General features: G+C 55.4%; 1 protein-coding gene across 1 annotated transcript in view; it reads left to right on the top strand.

Annotated features, from left to right (window-relative positions):
• Nucleotides 1-7,935: 7,935 nt before the first annotated feature.
• Nucleotides 7,936-21,308, top strand: part of PLEKHD1 (pleckstrin homology and coiled-coil domain containing D1) — a 28,906-nt gene continuing 15,533 nt past the window's right edge. The window contains exons 1-5 of the mRNA XM_047079664.1: nt 7,936-8,084; nt 19,473-19,566; nt 19,908-19,997; nt 20,230-20,306; nt 21,124-21,215. Of these exons, the coding sequence (XP_046935620.1) occupies nt 7,936-8,084; nt 19,473-19,566; nt 19,908-19,997; nt 20,230-20,306; nt 21,124-21,215 (502 nt within the window). The remainder of the gene's footprint in view (nt 8,085-19,472; nt 19,567-19,907; nt 19,998-20,229; nt 20,307-21,123; nt 21,216-21,308) is intronic.

The raw sequence follows: 21,308 nt of genomic DNA, 5'->3' as shown, positions 1-21,308 counted from the left end.
TTCAAGGGCTGTCATGTGTAGGAGGGCATAGATCCTATATTCTCCAGAAGGTGGAACGGGATGTAAGCTGAGCCTTACCTCTTCATTCAGCAGCATCAAGTGAACCCTTCCTACAGACGGGGCCCTCACGAGTGCCGAGTGCTCAAAAGGGAGGAGGGATGGCTCCCGGTCCTTAAAGAGCGTGTGATTCAGAGAGGGATTCAGACAAGGAAACACAGTTGCCAAGAATGAGGTGGGTACTGGGAGGCTGAGAGAATGGGGGGCGAGGAACCCAGAGCGAGGCTTTGGGACAACAGCCAGGGGGAGAAGAAGCCTGCGCTGAACTCACAGGTAGAGCAGAATGAGCCGTGAAGCATTGGGAACGGTTCTCAGGGCAGGAGGACCTTCGTGGCAAAGGCCTGGTGGCACTCGACAGAACGTGGACTCTTCACAGACGGTGCTGCTGGCTGACAAACGGGAGGCAGCCGCAGGTGGTGCGCGGGACCTGTTGGTCCCCTAGTTGACATCTGTGCTTCCAGATTTAAAATCCCACAGATAACAGGGCCCGGCCGGGGTCTTAGTGATTGCAGCCTCTCCTCCAGCCTTCCCAGGTGCAGTCCCGGCTGGCCTCTGACTTCCTATCACCAGGCGGAGGGTTCACGGGCGCGGTGGTCCAGAGGTTCCTCCGGCACCTCAAGGTGGGGCTTGGTGACTTTTCCTCCCTCATCCCTGCTTGTCTCCCCCACTTTCTGGCTGGGGCTCAAAGATCTCCCCCCCCCCATTTCCACACATCTGTGTTAGTTACAGTTACATACAGAGGACCAGGTGAGTGCTCAGTCTTCCTTCTACCCTGTGGTTCTCCCTCCCCCAAAGCCCTGTCCCCTCTGTTCCCCGGTTGACTCAAGGGGACATATCACGGAACACGAAACCTCTGTCGTCACCCTCCACCTCTTCCAGCTCTCCAGGCCCTGTGTGAATCAGGTGTTCCCCTGTCCCGAGGGGGCAGGTAGGAGCAGGAGGGGCAGGCATGTGAGTAGACCCTCGCTTTTGTTCTCTCGCTTGGTATTTGGAGAAACCAGAAAAGAACATAAGCTCTTGGACCCGGAGAAAACATTCCGAGGGTAGCACGATGCTGAGAGTTGGCAGGGCCCCTTTTTGATATACGAAGCCTCAGGGGTTTCTAAGTCACTTGCCCAAGGGCTTTCATCAAGTAAAATGGAGCTAATGCTGGGGCCCAAGCATCTGACCCAATGAACTGCTAATTCTCTTCCAGATGAAAAGCCAGCACCCTGGCTCTTGCTCACACGTTCTGGGAGAGTGTGTGAGATCCTAACAATAAATGGCCTTAGGCCTATTGGCCAGACTGAACACATCCCCTCTCCCCCAGTGAAATGAACTTCCTCTTGGAAGCCAACTTAATGTATACATTTTAATCCACACAGCACCCACGAGGGGGAGCACTGAATCCCTTCAATGTTCCTGAGCAGCGTGCGATGATGCCTTTGGATGCCAGGGGACCTTGTTAGTGCTGTGAAGCAGCTGGCAGGCTGGCAGGGCAGCAAGGCCGTTGGGCCACCCCCAGAAACACTTCTACGTTGGCAACCCTGGGTGTGAGCAGTTGTTAGGCAGAGAGAGGGCCAAAGCCTAACAACCGCTGATGAGAACAGAACTATGTGGTCAATGTAAGAAACTCCCAGCTCAGGCATCTCAAGTGCGGGGTGCCTGGACACAGGGCGGTTGGTCTGCGCCCGCACAGACTCTCCTTTGGCTCCCCACCCCCTTAGACCTTTGGCCTACTGGCTTCAAACATGCGTGTGGTGCCCTGTACCCCACCTCCCCCTTCCTGGGTTCCCCTGGGGGCGAGGGGAGGGGTAGCCAAGCCCCGGGCAGGTAAAGGAGACTAGGACTCATGCCTGGCCTTAGAAAATGCAGTCCCAGTGGAACACGATTCGTGCGGCATCCCTAAAGATGAGTCATCTGAGCTGAATCTTAAAGCAGGAGTTGGGGGAAGAGGAGAAGAAAAGCATTCTGGACTGAGGGAACGGCAAGTGAAAAGGAGCTGTGAAAATTTGGTGGCTTCTCAGAATATCAGAATGGGCGTGAGGGCACCGGGGCCGAGTGTGGGGGGAAGAGAAGCGGGAGCCCGGACAGCAGGTTGGGATGAAGGGATAGACATCCAGTGGGGCTGAGAGAACACCGAGGCCCAGAGATGCCCCGTGATTGCCCTCAGTTCACACAACGGATGGCAGGGCCTGGATTTAAACCCGTCTTCACACTAAAAGCAGGCAACAAGCCTGCCATCTAAAGATTGCTTTCTCAGACGTTGTCAACCACACCACAGATTCTGTTTTGTTCTCACGAGGGAAAACTGAGGCCCTGAGGGGTTGGGGCTCCATTTGGTTTGCAAACAAACAAGAAATTACGGCCCCATAGGGGCCGAGGGAAGACAAATCGGTTCAGTAAGCATTTGTTGAGCACCTTCTACATGCCCTGGACTCTGTCCTCAAGGAGCTCACAGTCCGGAAGGGACACACACGCACACACACACACACGCACACACACACACAGAGGACAACTCCAAACAAGGCAGGCAGACAGCGCTAGAACGGGAGGAGGGGCAAAGGTCCACAGGAGTCAGGCCAAGATGACCCGAGGGATGGTGGTGTCGTTTAGGCTGAATTAGTGCCATAACCTGTGGAATCCAGGACAGGAGCCCGAGGGATGGAATTAGGGTTGGAGGAAGGAAAGAGATTCCACGAGAGAGACTTGATGCTACAGCAGGGCCTGGCCTGGAGCCCAGATCTTTCTGCCTCTTCTCCCTCTTGGCCCCTTAGGGATACTTGTGCTGGGTCCAGCCATCAGGCTGACACCGGTGTCAGGGCAGCTCAGGGAACCTAAAATAGGAACATTCCTGGGTCCTTCCCCTGGCACCTGCCTGGCCTGCCTGCCTGAGAGTGGGGTCGGGGACAAAGAGGGCTGGGAACTGAGGGGGTGGCGCCATGGGAAGATTCGCTCTTGTCCGGGTTGCTGGGAGCTTTGGGGGCCCAATCAGGATGTGATTCCAGGGAGGCCCCTGTCGCCGTTTCCCATGTGAGAATGCCTGCCCATTCCTGACTAGAGTGGGTCAAGGAAGACTGTGTCTGGCTCGCTCTGGCTGAAGTGTAAGATCAGAGAGCTGGATCCCAGTCAATATTCACACATTTCCTTACCATGGGCTAGCCATGTGTGATGGGTACACCTGTCTCGTGGAACAATGGTGACTATCCTATGAGCCCGCAGACTCTGGATAAAAGCAACGCATTATGATAATGTATGTTCTTTCATACAGCAAAGGAAATAAAATGAAAAGGCAACCTAAGGAAAGGGAGAAAATGTTTGCAAACCATATATCTGGTAAGTTAATATCCAAAATATATAAGGAGCTCACATAACTCAATATAACCTGATCAGAAAATGGGCAAGGGACTGAAATGGACATAACGGTACTGAGGTAGGGCTGTTAGTCCAGGTGCCAGCTGAGGTGCTTACGTACAATATAAACACACCCTCTGGTGGTTTTTAAGGGGCAAAATATATGGTATCATCCCTCAGGGAAGATACCTAAGCCAGGAGTGGTATTGTCTCGCGAGGACCAAACCACCACTGTGTCGTTACGAAATGAAGATTCACCGAAAGACACCAAAACCAAAGGCGACGAAAGCAAAAATAAACACGTGGGACTACCTCGAACCAAAAACCCTGGCAAGCGAACCATCCACAAAACGAAAAGGCAGCGTGTGGAATGGGAAAGGACTATCTGTAAATCGTTGGTCTGATGAGGGATTAAAATCCAAAGAACACATGAAACTTGATAGCAAAAAAGTATAATCCAATCCGCACTTCTGGATATACATCCAAAGGAAAGAAGTATCTTGAAGACATGGCATTATTCACAACAGCCAAGATAAGGAAACAACACAAGTGACCGTGGAAGGAGGATGAATGGATGAAGACAATGCAGTGCATGTAGACACAATATTATTCAACCGTAAAAAGAAGGAAATCCTGCCATTTGCAACAACATGGGTGAACTTGGAGGACCCTATGATAAGTGAAATAAACCAGACACAGGAAGACAAATACTCTACCGTCTCACTTACGTGTAGAGTCTTAAAAAGTCAAATTCATGGGGTGGCTCAGTCGGTTGGGTGTCCGACTCTTGGTTTCAGCTCAGGTCACCACCTCCCAGTTTTGTGGGTTCAAGCCCTGCCTCGGGCTCTACGCTGACAGTGCGGACCTGCTTGTGATTCTCCCTCTCTCTGTGCCCCTCCCCCACTCTCCCTCTCTCAAAATAAATAAACTTAAAAAAAAAAAGTCAAATTCATAGAACCAAAGAGTAGAATGATGATTATCAGGGACTGGGGGTGGGGGAAATGGGGAGGTAGTGGTCAAATGGTACAAACTTTAACTTATAAAATTAGTAAGTTTTGGAGATCTGACGTACAGCATAATGACTATAGTTAATAACACTGCATGGGGAACATAATCTCACAGCCACAGCTGATACCCCCCCCCAATGGTAAGCATTTTCCAATATATACATGTATTAAACCATGTTGTACTCCTTAAAAAAACATGTTGGGGCGCCTGGGTGGCTCAGTTGTTTAAGCGTCCGACTTCGGCTCAGGTCATGATCTCGCAGTTCGTGAGTTCGAGCCCTGCGTCGCTGGGCTCTGTGCTGACAGCTCGGAGTCTGGATCCTGCTTCGGATTCTGTGTGTGTGTGTGTGTGTGTGTGTGTGTGTGTGTGTGTGTGTGTGTCTCAAAAATAAATAAACATTAAAAATAATAATAAAAATCATGTTGGGCGCCTGGGTGGCTCAGTGAGTTAAGCGTCCAATTTCAGCTCAGGTCATAATATCATGGTTCACGAATTCAAGCCCCTACCTCAACCACCATTAGCTAAGGTCTGTTCAGGTGTCCTGTGTGTAGAGGGCATGGGTAAAGACTGCCTTCTCTTCACCACTGAAGACACTTGTGCTCTCTTTCTTCCAGTAAAAACACCAAATCTTTCCCGGACACCATCTGGGCTCACGCTGCCCTTCTCCTGGGGAAGGGTTTCCTTTAAGGATGATTCCAGGTACCCTGCCTTTCTCCCTCCTATGGCTCATGAGCTCATCACTGGTCCTTCATGAGCAGCCAAAGCTGGTCCTGACCTGATTAAGCAGAAAAGGAATTAATATATTAAAAGGATATTGGCAGGGCTAGAGAACTAGGCCTGTCCGGAGGTAAAGCCACCAGGAATGCCGCCCAAAACCATGCTGAGGAAGCACGCTGATGAGAGAGCTAGCTGGGGCTGCAGAGCCCTTGCCGCTGCTGTCTGCGTGCCCCCTTCCCGCCACGGCCACTGCAGCCAGTGTGGATACTGCTAGCTGCAGGGCAAACGCAGTCTCCCAGCCGCAGCTCGCCCCCAAAGTCACATGCCCTTGGTACCACCTTCCCTTGAGAAACCGATGCCTACGCAAGCTTTTTTCTTCCTGCTTGTCACCTGCATTCTCGAAGTCCTGTCCTAGTACCCCTGACCCATGAATTCCACCCCACGGGCTCCTAACACAAGTTTTCTTGATTCCGTCTGGGAAAAAGCAGGACTCCCAAAGTCAGAAATTTTTCGTGCAATAGCACAAGTGTCCCAAAGAGCCCCAAAGCGTGCCAGATATCCACTCTGCACTCTCCACGGGCTCCCGTCATCTGCTTGGTCCTGTCCCACCCCACCTGGTGGACCCAGGCCCTGAGCCCTGTATTAAGGCTGGACCTGAGATGTTCTGCAGGGGCATGTGAGCCATGAGGGGCCCAAGGGAATCCGGATAGGCCCCTTCCGACAGCCAGCACTGGTGCTGCCTTGGCTTGGGAACTCCAGAGTTCATTAGGGGGAGGGTGTGGGTGCTCTTTGCGAGGCCCCTTCTTTTTTTTTTTTTTTCAACGTTTATTTATTTTTGGGACAGAGAGAGACAGAGCATGAACGGGGGAGGGGCAGAGAGAGGGAGACACAGAATCGGAAACAGGCTCCAGGCTCCGAGCCATCAGCCCAGAGCCCGACGCGGGGCTCGAACTCACGGACCGCAAGATCGTGACCTGGCTGAAGTCGGACGCTTAACCGACTGCGCCACCCAGGCGCCCCGCGAGGGCCCTTCTTAAGTGGACTCATGGACTGCTAGCCCTGGGAAGGCCTTGGGGAGCATCTACTGAGGATCACAAAGTCAAATGGCTACAGGGAGGAGCCAGGCAGGTAATGAATGAGCACAGCGAGCTGAGCAAAGGAAAATAGGGAGCGGTGGGTCTGTGGAGAAAAGCATTTTAGGCGGTAAAATTAAAAAAAAAAATTTTTTTTTTAAGGTGTAGAAATGTTGGCAAGAGAAAGTAGTTGCCTGGGAGGGGGCGAGAGATGGCAGTTGCCTGGGCAAGGTGCAGGAGGGATCCTTCTGGAGTGAGGAAAATGTTCTGCATCTTACTTTGGGCGCTGGTTACTCTGCGTACACAGTTAACAAGGAAACTTCCTCAGATAAAGACGAAAGATCATTTTTTACTTGGGCAAATTAATAAAGTATATCCATAAACCAGCGTGGCTCTGAGGCCACCCATTCGCAAACTTCCGTTCCAAACCGACTTCTTTCTCTAACAAAGGAGGAATCAGAGCCCCCTGAAGGGGGGAGAGTGGTCTTCTCCAGGGCGCGGAGGTGGCTTGTCGGCCTTGGGGAAGGGTGACCCCAGGGCTGTCCAGTGGGCCGACTGCGCAAACTCACTCCCCCCGCCTTCCGAGCGCTGCCTTTCCGCCCGCGGTCCCCAGGGGCTGGGCAGCCGTCTGCCTCTGCGTGAAGGCGAGCTGGTGGCCCAGAGCGGAGACAGAGAGGAGCGGATGTGATTGGAGCGCCCGCGCCCGGGAACACCCGCCCGGCGCGCAGATTAATCACGGACACAAACTGCACTGACGCTCGGGACTGGCACTGAATTCCAAATGCCGACGCAGACGACCAAGTTCTGGGAAAAGGAATCTGATCCCGGCAAGGCGGCGGCGGCGGTGCCGAGCGGAACCCACCTGATGGGGCGGGGAAGGCAGGGAGCCTGCTCTCCGGGCGGGCGCTTCGGGCACTTACTGAAGTCTTTCCTGGCCAGCGCCCTGCCCGAGGAGGCACTGGCATCCCTGCTTTACAGGTGCAGGAAGCAAGGCTCTCTGCAGCTTCTCGGGGCCGCAGGACTGAGTTGGGATTCGGAGCCCGCTTGTCTGACACCAAACCCTTGCTCTTTGCTCTCCTCTACCCAGACACCGAGGTGTCTCCAGGAGAGACTCCAAGCCCATCACAAAGCACACGAGTTCCCAGTTTCTGTGTAGGGCCTGTCTGCACGCCAGCGACAACGGGGGTGGAGATGGGGGGGGGTGGAGAGCCTGGCGCGAGGGGTGGGGGTGGGGAAAGGCTGCGGCCGCATCCCGGGCCGAACGACCCGCCGGGACCTTCCGGACGCGCGGAGCCCGGCCCTCCAGCCGGCGCCCGCCCTGATTGGCGCTCGCGGCCGGCCTCCAGCTAGCTCACCTGCCCCTCCCAGCCAATCGGGGCCACCAGAATTGGGGCTGTCGCGGGGAGCCGGGGGAGATGCTGCCTGCTGGAGGCTGAGCGGCCCTCCCCGCCGGGTTCCCGCCGGGCCCGCCCCAATCTCGAGGCCGAGCGGCAGGCTGCGCTCCCCGCGCCCCCTCCGCGCCGCGCTCCCCACCCCGCGCGCTTTCAGGCGGCGGGTCCCGGCCCCCGCAGCTCCGCGTCCCTGCCGGCCGGGACGCGCCCCGACGGCGCCCGGAGCCCGGAGCCACCGGCCGACGCCGCCTCCCCGCAGCCTTCTGCCGCGCGCCCGCCCTCGCCCGGAGCCCCAGCGTCTGTACCGGCCCGGGGGAGAGGGTGGGCCGGGCACGGGGCAGTCCTGCCGAGGCAGGATGTTCACGTCCAAGTCCAACTCGGTGTCGCCCTCGCCGTCTCTGGAGCAGACTGACTCGGACGCGCTGGACATCAGCACCAAAGTGCAGCTCTACGGAGTGCTGTGGAAGCGGCCCTTCGGGAGGCCGTCGGCCAAGTGGTCCCGGCGGTGAGTGCGCCTTCCGCGCCCGGTGAGGACCGCCTGGGGAGGGGGGCCCAGGGCCTAAGGACCCGGTACCGGCCTCTATATTACCATCCTGCTTCTGACTTCCTTTGTGACCTTGGCCTCGCCCTATTTCACTCAATCCTGGCTCTCCCTGGAAGATACTGAACTCGGTCGGGGCTGGGGTCATTCTCTCGGTTACTGGTCGAGCTGGCGTGGGCCTGCTGGCCTGGGGGCGGTGGGGAATTCTCCGCGGAATGGATATAAGCCCCAGTGGGGACGTAGGGTGTGGGCGGAAGAGATCATGGCCATGGTAGGAGACCATCTGTGTCAAGGTGGGCTAGATTCTCCTGGGGAGGGAGAAGCCCTATCTCCAGCCAAAGATATCCTCTTGGGATCCCCACTGACAATTCCATCATCTCCACAACCTCCCCCCCGCCCCGCGCTAGGCATCTAGCATCGGGCTTAGAGGTGGGGTTCCTGTGTCCTACCCCTCTCCCCTACTTCACCTGTGCACACTGCTAGCTCCACCTATGGCCCTGCGGAAAGGCTCAGGCCAGGGGAGAGAGGAAGGGCCAGGAAGGGTCTGTACGTACTGGTGGTGGCGTAATTTTGGTAACCCCTCCGACTGTCCCTTGAGCTAATTTTTAAAAATCTGGGCCCAGGAAAAAGAGTGCCCAGTGCTTCAGACACAGGGGCCTGAAAGGAGGGACTGAGCTGGGGTAGAGAGGCACAGAGACTGAGGGGGGGAGGGGAGGGGATTGATCTGTTGGAAGGGGTGGTGGAGAGGGTCAGAGCAGCCCCAGCCCTGTCTTTCAGACCAGCTTCCCAGTCCCCAACTCAGAGGGGATTCACCAGATGTCAGTCAGTAGTCACTTTCCACTTATAAATGGGCCTACAAGGTACTGGAGGAAGGGGCTCCTTATTGGAGGAAGGTACTGAGGGAATGGCTCACAGCCCTAAACTTACAGGAGGCTCCCAATGCTGGTTGCAGGAGCAATGGGCTACCTTCTGGACTGTCTCCACCCTCAAGCCAATCAATCTGAGTTCTGAGACTTGCTATTAGAATGGTTTGTAGAACTCAGATCCTGATCCAGCCTCTCCCTGAAGGCATGACCCCTCCAGGAAACTAGGAGTGTGTCTAGATTCTCTTTCCCATCCCACTACGAGTCTGTCCTGAAGCAGAGCCTTAGATGTTTCCAGAACTACAGATCACAGATCACAGAGATGTGGTTGGTTCTGATGTTCTATTTGGATTAATAATTTAATATTTCTACAAGACCATACATAGAACGAAAGGAGGTGTGTGGGGTGGGGGATGTTCCACGTTTTCCATAGCTAGTTTCACATACCTTTGTTGGTTCTGCCAGGTTTCTTTCTGGGATTTAATGGGATATAGGTTACTTGCATTCCTCCCAAGTTAAACTTATGTCTCCTCCCCTAAAAGGAGGCCTGGGGGAGCTCGGAGGGCATCTTATGAGGGGCTTCCAGGGCTGTGCTGTCTAAGACGCACTTCCTGAGTGCCAGGAGCAGCCTTGTCTCTACCCGCACAGCCTAGTAGGGTGGGTGGGTGGGAAGGCTGCTTGTAAATTCAAGTACCATTAGCACGAAGCTCCCCTCTCCAGCCTCCAGGCAGCCACTGCTCCTTCTCCATTGGGTCTGGTGGCTACATTGAGTCTGGGTCTTGTCCTCCAGGATTCTTCTTGCCAGCCAATTGCACCCGATCGCATCCCTAGTACATGCTAGGGGCCTGTGAACTCCAGGATATGTCTCCTTGCCCTCCTCACCCACAGTGGTGGGGACCTAGGCCCTGTACCCACAGTTGATTCCAGGGCTGGGAGGAGTCAGGGGCAACGGCTCCCAGCTCAAAGCAGGGTAGTGGAGCCAAAGGAGGCTTGGGAGGTTTTAGCCCCCCGCCCCCCACCTCCACTCCATACTCTCCAACAGCAGCCCCCAAAGCCACTCAAAAACCATCCAGTCTAAGTCAGAACAGTGCACATGCTCTGCAAAGCCAGCTTCAGGTCAAGTCCTCCAGCCCCCTTCTGAGGAGACTGTCACCTTTCCCCCTTCTGGAATTCTGGAGCTGCCACTGGACAGGCTCCCCCTCCCCTGGGGCTCAGGAAAAAACTAACAGTCATTTGGGGTGGGGGAGGCATGATGCTAAGCTTAGTCCCCTCCCGCTTTCCAGCAGGGCCCCCTGGGCCCTGCTTCCCCATTTGTGGAATGGAGTCTCTGGACTTCAGCTAATTAGCGGCCACAGGAAGGCTTGGGGAGGGGGCAGCCCAGCCCTGCCACTGCAGAGCCTTGCCATTAGGGCGATCGATGCTCTAGCTGGGCAGCTAAGGGGAGGGGGCCTGGAAAGTCTCCCGAGCCGCATAAATAACGGATGGGCAAGATGGAACCGGCCGTGGCCAGCTGGGTTCTGTAAAACCTCTTCCGCTCAGGCTCAGGGCCCATCTCGGGACCTGTGCCTCCAAACCCTACTGCCTGAGCAGCCTTGCCCTTCCTGGGATGGGAAGATGCCCTTGAGCTAAAGGATCAGCTTTCCCCCCTCCCTCACCCCCCCCCCAACACACCGTGGGGAACAAAAGGGGAAAGGAATCAAAACATTAGTTAGAAGAGATAAGAAGCTGGGAGAGGTGTCTAGAGGGTAAGATTGATTGATGACTCTGTCCTCCCTAGTTTGTGAGCAGGGTTGATGCAGAGGCCTGGCCGCTCAGAGACAAGGAGGAAAGGTGAGGAGGGCATCTCAGCCTCAGCCAGCATCAGCTTGCAGTAGGGCCGGTCCCTCAGGCAGGCCAACCTTCCCAGGGTGCAATCTCTCCCTGGCCTCTGTCCCTCCCCCCAGTGCCCCCTGAACAAATGCCAGGGCCGGAGACCCTGATGAGGAAGGCCCAGCCAATTCCTGCAGCTTCTGCGCTCCTCCCTGTTCCTGCTTCCCCCCATGTAAGGTGGCCAACGGGCCCCGAACCCGGCCCGGCAGCAGCTCACGTGCACGCTGTCCTACCAGACCAAATGCTCACGCTCCTGGAACATTGGTGGGTCTGTGTCTCAGGGAGCTAAGACTCACTTAGTGTCCACTAAGTGCTACATTTCCCACATCTCAGGTTATAACCAGCCCGGGTGTAGAAAGATCATCTGTGCAGATGGTGGTCATCATGCCAAAACGATCCGGGGAGACTTTCTTCCCACCGGGAATTGGGATCTGGGAGTTTCATCCGTGGTTCCGAGATACCATTTCGTAGAGGTGACGTGGCCATACCGAGCTGTCCCAAGGGCTGAGGGGAAGAGCCTTGCGTGTCACCTCCATGCACCAGCCTCAGCCTCTAGTGACGCTGGGATTTGCGCTCGCTTTCTGGCGCACGTGGAATTCTGCACAGCCGTGGGAGGTGTCCCACGAACACAGCTGTAGCATTTCTGCTTGTTTTATCACAGCTGGCAGGTGCCCGCAGACTCCTCCTTTTATAATCAGTTTGTGGTCTCCACACTTCTTCCAGTGCGACAGCATGGTGGGAGGGGGCAAGCTGGCAGCTGCGGGATCTCCCCAGATCCTTCTGTCACGACGCTTGCCCCTTTTGAGGGGGTGACATTGAGGTTCCACTGAGTCCTTAGGCTAAGGAGATGGGCACAATCTCACAGCTGTACAGTGAAACTATATTAATTCAGGCTTCACTGGATTAATGATTCGCTGGGACTAAGCCTCCCGAAGTTAAGCGAGTTCATACAAACAAGTCATACGTCCCCCATCCCCAACCCCAGGACCAGTCCCTAGTGGCTGTTGATGTCCTGTTTGAAAATGAGTCCCACCTGCATAGGGGTCAGGCCTCAAGCAGGACACTTCAGCTAGCTTATGTCAAGAACTTGGAAATAACAAAGCAATTTCCTTTGAGAGCGGATGGGGCTGTGCCGGAAAGTAAACCGAGGCTTGGCGGCAGGAGCTCTGAGCTCCAGTCCCAGCTCTGCCAGTGACCAGCTTCGTGGGCCAGGCTGAGGCATGAGAGCATCTCCCCTCACTGGCCGGCAGTGTATCTTCTACAAAATGGGGGTGGATCACACTGAGGTTTCTCAACTGTGTTCCATGGATGACTCTAGAGATGCCTTGACTTTAGCACAAGGGGGTGGGGAGCACAGGGAGGGGCTCCAAGGCTCCGCCCATTTCACCCAGTGCCTCTGCACTAGATCTGTTTTATAGATTAACCCTGTCTTTACTGTATTGTCTGAAGAATTGCACTAACATTTTTAAAAAGTCTCTTGGGCTTGATGCTCTGCATAAACCCTAGCTTGTCATCACTCGTGCCCTTCACAGGTAGGATTCCTGTTGTCCTACCGCCTCAGACCTAATGCCACACAAGTGGCCAAGGCCAGGATGAGCACTCCCTGAGCATACCAGGCCACCCGGAATGAGCAAAAAGGGACACACACGGGGGGGGGGGGAGGGCTGTGTCATTTCTACCCTCCTTCTATCAATTCTGAAAAGGACTTCTGATAAGCTGTCCTTTCCCGACTCCAGGATTCACCTGGCTCCAAACCCACAGTCGTTCTCAATGCCCAAAAGGCTGAAGGATAAGGGAGACTGGGTGCTGGTCCTCTTCTGGAAGGTTGTATCTGGGGAAGAAGGGGCAGCCACGCTAGATAGCCATCTTCCTGAGAAACGTAACCCACGGGTGGCTCTCACGTTTACTGGACTCTCGCTGCCATCTGGAGAGTGAGTTAACTTTATCCCGAGGAACTCCAAACCAGCACCCGGGCTTCTGTGTTCCTCACGAGGCTCTAAACTCTTGTTTCCTTGTTTTTGGAAGGAATGTGCCGTCCACTGTAGGCAGTCCTTGTTGCACGAACTCAGCTCATCCCTCTCTCTCCCCCACCCTACCCCGTGGCCACATGGCCACACCCGCCTCTCACACAAGGTATCTGTGAGTCTGGTAGACTATGCTGAAGAGAAGGTTTGGCAGTGAGAAAGGCGGAAGAGGCATTTAAATCACCGAAGTGTGAACGCTGTCTCATTGAGTGCTGGCGCCCTGTCTTCTCAAGCCTTCCAGGCACCCCATCTTGCCATCAGCGGAGATGGGATTTTTCACCACTGTCTCTAGACACTGTAGGACCCAGACTCCCACATCTTCTCTGGGTCCTCTCTCCTCTGCGCTCTCCCATGAGCCCTCCTCCCTACAGCCCGCCAGGATTTCCCCTAACTCCAAATTTCTCTCTGTGCTCCAAGACCCTTTCCAGTCCCCACTCCCGTGCTTGGCTTCTGCATCTCCAAAGAATAAGTTCAGCAAAGTAGATCCCTTTCTGTCTTAAACAGGACCTGCCCAACTCAGGAAGGACCCGTGGGCCTAAGCGGCATGTTCTCTCACTTTCAGCTGGATTGATCGCGAGGCCAGTGTTGACCATCCAGCTCTGGCTGAGCCTTTGTCGCTTTCAGAGCACCGAGGAGGGGAGTAAAAGGTGGAGGCAAAACTTAGGAAATCCCTCCAGGGTCCCCTTGCCTGTGTTGGGTGGCACCTGTCTCCACCCTGTCCACCTAAGCTGGCAGCCCCCCTCATCAGCAAGAAGCAGCCCCACCCTGCTCTGGTCCCCTTACTGCCCCTCCCCCCACACCACTGCCCACCCTGTTTGCACTTACCTGCCGGTAATCCCAGACACATTTTGATAACCTTGAACACACTGTTCTTTACATATGCTGTTCCTTCTGCCTGGAATGCCCCCCTCCCCCTTTGGCTTCCTCCCAGATTCCTAACACACTCCTATTCATTCTTCAAAACCCTGCTCAAGCTGTCACTTTCTCTCCGAGAATGCCCTTGGCTGGACACCTAAACCATTTCATTCCTCCCTGGTCTGCCCCCTTCCTGTACCCCATACAAACTTGCAAGTCACTGTGTATCCCGGTGCTTTATGGTGTCCCAGGGTATCCTGGTGCTTTACAATGTCTCAGGGTATTCCAGTGCTTTCCAATGCTGTAGTTTCCTCTGGTGCTTACAGTGTCCCAGGGATCCTGGTGCTTTACAGGACCCCCCCCCTCCCCCGCTGATGGTGGGGTCACAGGGTACTCAGTGCTTTACAGTGGTGCAGTGCATCCTGGTACTTTGTAATTATCCCAGCTCCCCCACTTACCAGCTGTGTGATCTGGGGCACATATTACTTAACGTCTCTAGGCTACAGTTACCTCACCTAGCTGATGCGAGGAGTGAATGAGTTAACACACACAACGGTGCCTGGCACAAAGGAGGAGCTCGATTAGCTGTTCGTTTTTAATTATTGATTTCTATCCTCTCTCGCCTGCATTTGACTTTAAGCAACTCGAGGGCAGGGACTTATCCAGCCCCAGGGCCCCGCCTGGCCTTACCAGGTGATTCGTGAATGTTCGCCCCACTGAGCTGACCAGCGGCTTGCAGTCTCTCCACGGGGAAGGGCTCCAGGAAGACCGACAATTTCAGGTGATGAGTGACCGGGAGGGGCCATATGGAGTGGAGAGCAGGGCCAGGCATCCAGAGCACCGCAGTTGAGAACACGAGCTGCGTCTGTGGACGGAACTGAGTTCCAAGTCTGCCTCTTACTAGCTGCTTAATCTCCCTGTGCCTCCGTTTCCTCAGGCTACAGAAACACAAATACCCCCATCTCTTAGAGTGGCTGTGAGAGATTTAAAAAGATAACGCAGGAGCGCCTGGGTGGCTCGGTTGGTTGGACTTTCAGCTCAGGTTCGGTCCACGAGTTCAAGCCCCGCTTCGGGCTCCACGTTGATGGTGGGGAGGGAGCCCGCTTGGGATTCTCGCTCTCTCCTCTCTCTCTGCCCTTCCCCCACTCACGCTCTCTCTTAAATAAGTTAACTTAAAAAAAAATGACAATGAAACACTTAGCAAAGTGAGCGTCTTGGCACCTTGCAAACGCCCCTTAAGCTGGACATGAAAATACTATTCTTTAGGGCCTGAGAGAGAAGGCAGCCGGCCCTGCAGACCCCTGCCCACGCTCACACTCTCTGGGCTGCCGAGGAGGGGCCTAGGGCTGGAGACAAAGCTGCACCCAGGACTGAAGGTGGCCCTGGACGGAAGGCTTCAGACAGGAGGGAGCGGCAGATGCAGGAAAGTGCCTGGTGCCTGCAGGACAGGAGCAGGCCAGCCGGTAGGAGCCTTGTGAGTGCAAATGGGAAAGGAGGCCAGGGGAGGTGGCTGCAGACACCGAACGTAATAATAAATAATAGCAGTAATAAAAGTAAATGTTCATTGAATACTTACCACGTGTCACACAATATTCTAAGTCTTTGTGAGACCTAACTGATTTAATGATCCCAACAACCCTAAGAGATATAGCTACTATTATTATCCTCAGTCATACCTGGACCTGAGGCGTCGCGATCAGGTGACTTGCCCCGATCACACAGCTGCTATGTGGCAGAGCTCTGACTCTTGGCTAGCCCCGCCGTGGTACCTACTGCCCCTGGCCCACCGGTTTGCTGCCCGGGTGCCGGCACGAACGAACGGGGAAGCGGCTCCACATGCAGAATAGGAGCAGGGACTGTGGTCTGTGGGTTCCAATCCCAGCCCCACCTCTGCCCTAGTTGGGTGACCTTGTACACATTACTTCACCTCAGTTTCCTCATCTGTAAAATGGGAACAAGAGTCCTGCCTTCCAGGATTGTTACATAGATCAAATACTCCGGTACATGTAGAACACTTAGCGGGGGAGCCAACATAGGAGAACAGCTGAATAAGTGGGGATTACCTGCAGCCCTTGCACAGCCGGCCAACTTGTAGGGCACAGAAGGAGATGGCTTCTGGCTTGCAGTCAGAATGAGATTGTCTGGGAGCAAGGGGACTTTGACGAAAGGGACAGGAAGACGAGGTGCCCTTCTGTGCAGGGGCACTGGGGTCCTGGGCCCCCACCTGCTGAGAGGAAGCTGAGAACCATCCGCTGGAGCAGTGAGCTGTCACTGAGACAGGTTTATGAGGAAAGGTGGCTCTTTGGGACCTGGAAGGCTGCCTGCCAAATGTGCCCTTTGTTGGGCGATACTCATCCCTGCCAGCCGGGGAGTCACCCTCCGCCTCCAGGTTCATGCCAGCTCCTCTCCCTTGACCCTGACCCCCACCCAAACCAAGCTGAAAACAGCTGGAACGAGGCTAGGCTGGCATGCATGGTGTGTGGGCCCTTGGTGTTCCCAGTGATCTGATCCTGCCGCCTTCTGCCTGGCTCCTGCTGCAGCCACACCATAGCCTCGCAGTTCCTTCCAGGGCCCGACACACTTCCCACCCCAGGACCTTTGCACCTGAGGCTCTTCTGCCTGGAACATCTTTCTTCTCCTCAAATGTCACCTTCCTAATCAGGCTTTCCCTGACCACCCTGTTTAATATTGAAACCTGAAACCTACCCCCCACCCCGCCACCCCTCACCCCATTACTTACTTAACCCTGCTTTATTTTCCTCTATAGCATTTATTAGCATCTGGTAAATGGCCTCTCTCTCTTATTTATTTACTGGCTGCTTCCCCACTACACATACCCAAGTATAAGCTCTATGGGGACAGGGATTTGTGTCTCTCTTGCCCACAATTGTATCCCTAGCACCAAGGACAGTGCCTGCTACAGAGCAGGAACTCAGCGATAAATCTTCACAGCAGCCCCCAAGAGACATATACATGCATTCCTTATTTTATAGAGAAGCTTTGAAAGGGAGGCTCAGCAAGACTGGGAGCTTGCCTGAGACCATGGCTTGAAGGATGGGGATTGTTTGACTCCAGAGCCCCTGTTCTCTCCCTGCCTGTGAGTCATGTGATCACCTACCGATCACATCCTTCCCTTCCCCAACCAAGTCCCTGGCACAATGCTTTACCCTCAGTGGGGAGGGGTCTCCAGAAGCATCAGGAAGGCAAGAAGGTATTTGTCTTTATTGGGTTCCCATAACAAAATACCATAGATGGGGATAAACAGTCTCTTAAACTGTTCAACTGTTCTGTTAAACTACAGAAATGTGTGTTCTCACTGTTCTGGAGGCTGGAGATCAAGGTGCCAGCAGTCAGATTCTGGTAAGGACTCTCTTCCTGGCTTGCAGACGGCTGCCCTCCCCCTACATCCGCATGTGGCAGAGCGAATGCAAGCCTCCTCTTCTTACAAGGCCGCAGTCCTATTGCACTATGGCCCCACTCTTTGGGCCTCACTTAACCTTAATTATTTCCTGGAGATCTCATCTCCAGATACAGTCACATTGTGGGTTAGGGTTTCAACATATGTGTTTCAAGGAACACAGTTCAGTCCATCACAGTATTTCAGAAGCCATTGAAAGGAGGGGAGGAGGGCCCCAGGAGGCAACCCTGTGCTGGTCTGTCCCACGCTTCCCTAGGGTGATGCATATTCAGAGCATGGGAAGGCATCACTCAGCCCTGTCCCGGGCCCTCTGGGAATTGGCAGAATGATGAGCAGAACCTCATTTCGTCCTCAAAATAACAGACGAGATAGGTGTTCTCATCCCCATTCCATAGGTAAATAAACTGAGGCTCGGAGAGGTGAGCTTACCTGCCTAATGCCCCTCAGCCAAGAAATGGCAGGTCTGTCTGATGCCGAAGCCTATGCTCTTAACTACTGTGTGAAGTTCTTTGAAACAGGCAGGGGGCATCTCCCTTGGCCCATGGGTCACAGGGGGCGTTGCCCTGTCCCCCAGGAACCCAGCATCTCCTCAGGACAAGAAGAACACCTGGGTATATTGGTGCTGGGTGCCAAGTGCACCGACCGGTCAGCAAGTTCAGGAAGAGCTCAGACAGCACTGTAGGCTGGACTGGTCACCAAGGAAGGGCTCAGCCAGATAAAAAGCGACAGGGAGGGCTTTCCAGGGACAACTGCAATGCAAAAAGTAGTGAGGTGGGGATGGTGAGTTTGGTATTGGCTCGGGACAGAGAAGCTGAAGGGCAGAAGTGGTGGGAAAGCTGAGAGGATGGGCAGGGGTCAGGTGCTGGCCGGCCCAGACTGTCCCCGCAGCTCTGCAGAGGGTGGTATTTATGTGTCCTTTCTCCCTGGGGGGCAGAGAGACCTGGGGGAAGAGCTGGCATGAGCAGAAGTCCGCAGCTCCCTCCGGTATCCGGCTGGGCCGAGAGGGTCGGTGCAAATAAAGAACAAGGGTTGGCTTGAGGCTTGCGCCAAAGGACAAAGCTGAGCTTCTCTTTCCTGGGGGGGTGAGGTGGCAGCTGTCCCGGGGACCCTCCCCCAGCAGCTGTGGCCTCAGGAAAGATCCCGGGGCTGATGGACTTCCGGAGATAAACTGGCTTTCTGTTACCTCCGGCAATTTTTCTGGCCCCTGACAAGAGGGGGCCTCCAACCAGTAGTGTGCCGGTAAATGGCTGACAACTGGCTCTCTCGGGGGTGGTGGGGAGCCCTGTTTGTATCATTTGATGATTTTCCTGGTGTAACTGCTCCCACTGTGACTGATATCAAGCTACCGACGCGATGTTACTGAATGCGGGGCAGGGGAGAGAGTCACCCTGCCGGCTCCTGTCAGCCCTTCTGAGTGGCTCTGGCGCCCACCCCTTCCCCTGATCCTGCCGCGATAACAGCAGTGTTCCTGGGGGCCTGGGAGCAAGGGGCCAGTCGCCATGGTTGTCCCTGAGCCTCAGGGTTTTGAGACCCGGCTGGATCTTTTCCTGGAATTGTACTTGGTGTTTCATTCCGGTCAGCTCCGATCATCGGTCCTAGGAGATCCTCCAGGCTGGGTCCAAGTGCTCCGCCCGTTGGCATCAGGCGGTTGCCTCCACAACAGTCAGAAAGCACCAGGTCCCAGAAGTCCTAAGTTAGACGTGAGTCCCAGAAGGAGGCCATGAAGCACGCGGACAAAAGGGAGCGCTGGCGTCACATGGAGGCTGCAGGCCTGCCCTCGCCAGCCTGGTCCGCACGTTGGGTTCAATTGTCAGTTTCACGATTCCTTGTCAGAAGACCCATCCTGGAATTATGCACAATCTCTTAGTGAGGTGGGGGTGGGGGCGGCTTCTAGGCTCTGTTCTCCTAGGGCAGAGAGGCTGAAGGGCAGATATGGTGGGAAAGCTTTCTTCTCTTCCTTCTCCCCCTTCTCCTGGGGTGGACCCTAAGGGACTGGAGGTGATGGCTCGGGGGATGAAGGTACCCGAGGGGAAGGACTTCAGATGCCCTCCTGTGCCAAGGGTGGCAGTGCAGCGGGACGGAGGCAGTGTGGGCTTCCCAGTCCAGCTGCCCACCGGTGTGAGGGTCAGGCTGCCGATGGCGGCGGGTGGCTGGCCGGCAAGGGCCTCTGCGCAGATGTGGAACACGAGCTGGTGAGGCTGAGCCTGAGCTGGTGAGCCCACGGGCTCTCCACGTGAGTGCTGGGCCCCCCGAGGCCTTGCTGTCCCAAGACACCTCACCCTTTTCCTCCTTATTGCCCCTTCTTCCCCACCACCCCCTGTAGGTTTTTCATCATCAAAGAGAGCTTTCTTCTTTACTACTCTGAGAGCGAGAAAAAGAACTTCGAAACCAATAAATACTTCAATATACACCCTAAGGTGAGGCAGCCTCTCCCCAGGGCCACAGTGGGTAGGACCCCATGGGGACAATGAGGGAGGGTGTCCTGCAAGGGTGGAAGACAGTCAGTCTCTTTTCTTGCTGTGGTCTAGCAGAGAGTCTGGAGAATGAATCCTTCTTGGGGCACAGGACTCCTGCCGCCTACGACTCTTGCTGGGCCCCGAGCCTGCCCCAGTCCTTCCTCTTCCTTCTAGGAGTCAGTTCTGGTCTGGCTCCCAGCCTGGGGCCCTTGGCAGGACCTGGCTTTGGCTGAGGGCTCCCAGAGGCCTTAAGTGATGTGGGGGGGGGGGGCGGGGGGCTGCCTGTTCTCGTTCTTTCTCAGGGAGTCATCCCCCTGGGAGGCTGCCTGGTGGAGGCCAAGGAAGAGCCCAGCATGCCCTATGCCATGAAAATCTCCCACCAGGACTTCCATGTGAGTAAAGCTCTCCTCTCAGCCTGGACTGAGCCGGGCAGACCGGCTTCCCTGGGAACCTCCAGGCTCCCTGGGAGCAACCGCTCCGGTGGCCTGGCCTGGGAGGGTGTCAGGGTCATAGAGATGTGGGACGGTGGATGGAGGAGGAGATGGAGGAGCAGGCTGCAGGCAGCCTCTGGCATCCCAAGAGTGGGCTCCTCTCAGGTACGCCCGTGGTTCCTCTTCTTGGCAGGGGAACATCTTGCTGGCTGCTGAGTCCGAGTTTGAGCAGACCCAGTGGCTGGAGATGCTACAGGAGTCCGGGAAGGTGTAAGTACTCATAGGCGGGGGCACGTCCAGGAAGTGAATGGTTATGGGCTGGGCCCACCCTGATCACTTAGTGGGAACTGAGGACCCCAGAAAAGGGCAGGGTGAGGGAGAAAACTGTCCGGGCCGTCTTGGAAACAGGGCTGTGGGAGTTGGTTAGAATGGGCAAGAAAGAACAGGCCAGGTTGAGAGGTCTGCCAGGTGGGCTTGGAGCCCAGTGACCTTTGCTTGTCTGGAGTCACAGGTGGCAGACGTAGACCACTTGTCTCCGACTCTTGGGAGCAAATCCAGCACCGCTAGGAGGGTTTGGCTGCCTCCTGATACCCATCTCACCTCCCCAGGTCCACAGTGAATCCTAGCATAGATTGGAGCGGGTGCTTTGTAAATCAGAGTCCAGATCATAGAAACCTCCAGCCCAACACGGTCCATTTACATGTGAACCCCTGTCCCGGCACCTGCTGGGTCATGCTTTTAGCTCAACAAATAACACTGCGCATGCCCCATACCAGGCCTGGTGCCAGGTAGTGGCCTGTGGTGGTAGAGAAAGCAGCCTGGGAGGCAATCTCTTCCCTGCTCCGAAGCTGCTGGCCCAGTCCTCGGTGGCCCACTTTACGGCCTGGGCTGGCCTCCGGGGACCGTAACTGATCGATGCTGGTGGCATGGCCAGAGCCACGGGAGCCAGAGTGAACGGGGCTGCGATTCTGGAGGAGACAGGATGGGCGAGAGTACACGCCATGCACGGTCTCCCTCTCCTCTCCCCTTCTGTTGTAACGATTTTGTGTTTCTTCTCTCCTCTGTCCCATCTGCCCTCCCTCCCCAGGACTTGGAAGAATGCCCAGCTGGGAGAAGCCATGATCAAAAGCCTGGAGGCCCAGGGGCTGCAGTTGGCCAAGGAGAAGCAGGAGTATTTAGGTTGGCTGGAGGGATGGACTGGAAGCTGAGGCTCCCTAGGTAGCACTTCAGGGCCGGGGTTATAGCCGGGGCTCGGTGGAGGACGGAGGAGGG

Source organism: Lynx rufus, unplaced genomic scaffold, assembly GCF_022079265.1.
Source record: "Lynx rufus isolate CCGP_SWC_20201006 ecotype Redwood Valley unplaced genomic scaffold, mLynRuf1.p SCAF_17, whole genome shotgun sequence".
Classification (NCBI taxonomy): domain Eukaryota; kingdom Metazoa; phylum Chordata; class Mammalia; order Carnivora; family Felidae; genus Lynx; species Lynx rufus.
Note: the sequence above shows the minus strand (reverse complement) of the source record. Positions and strands in the feature narration are given on the sequence as shown.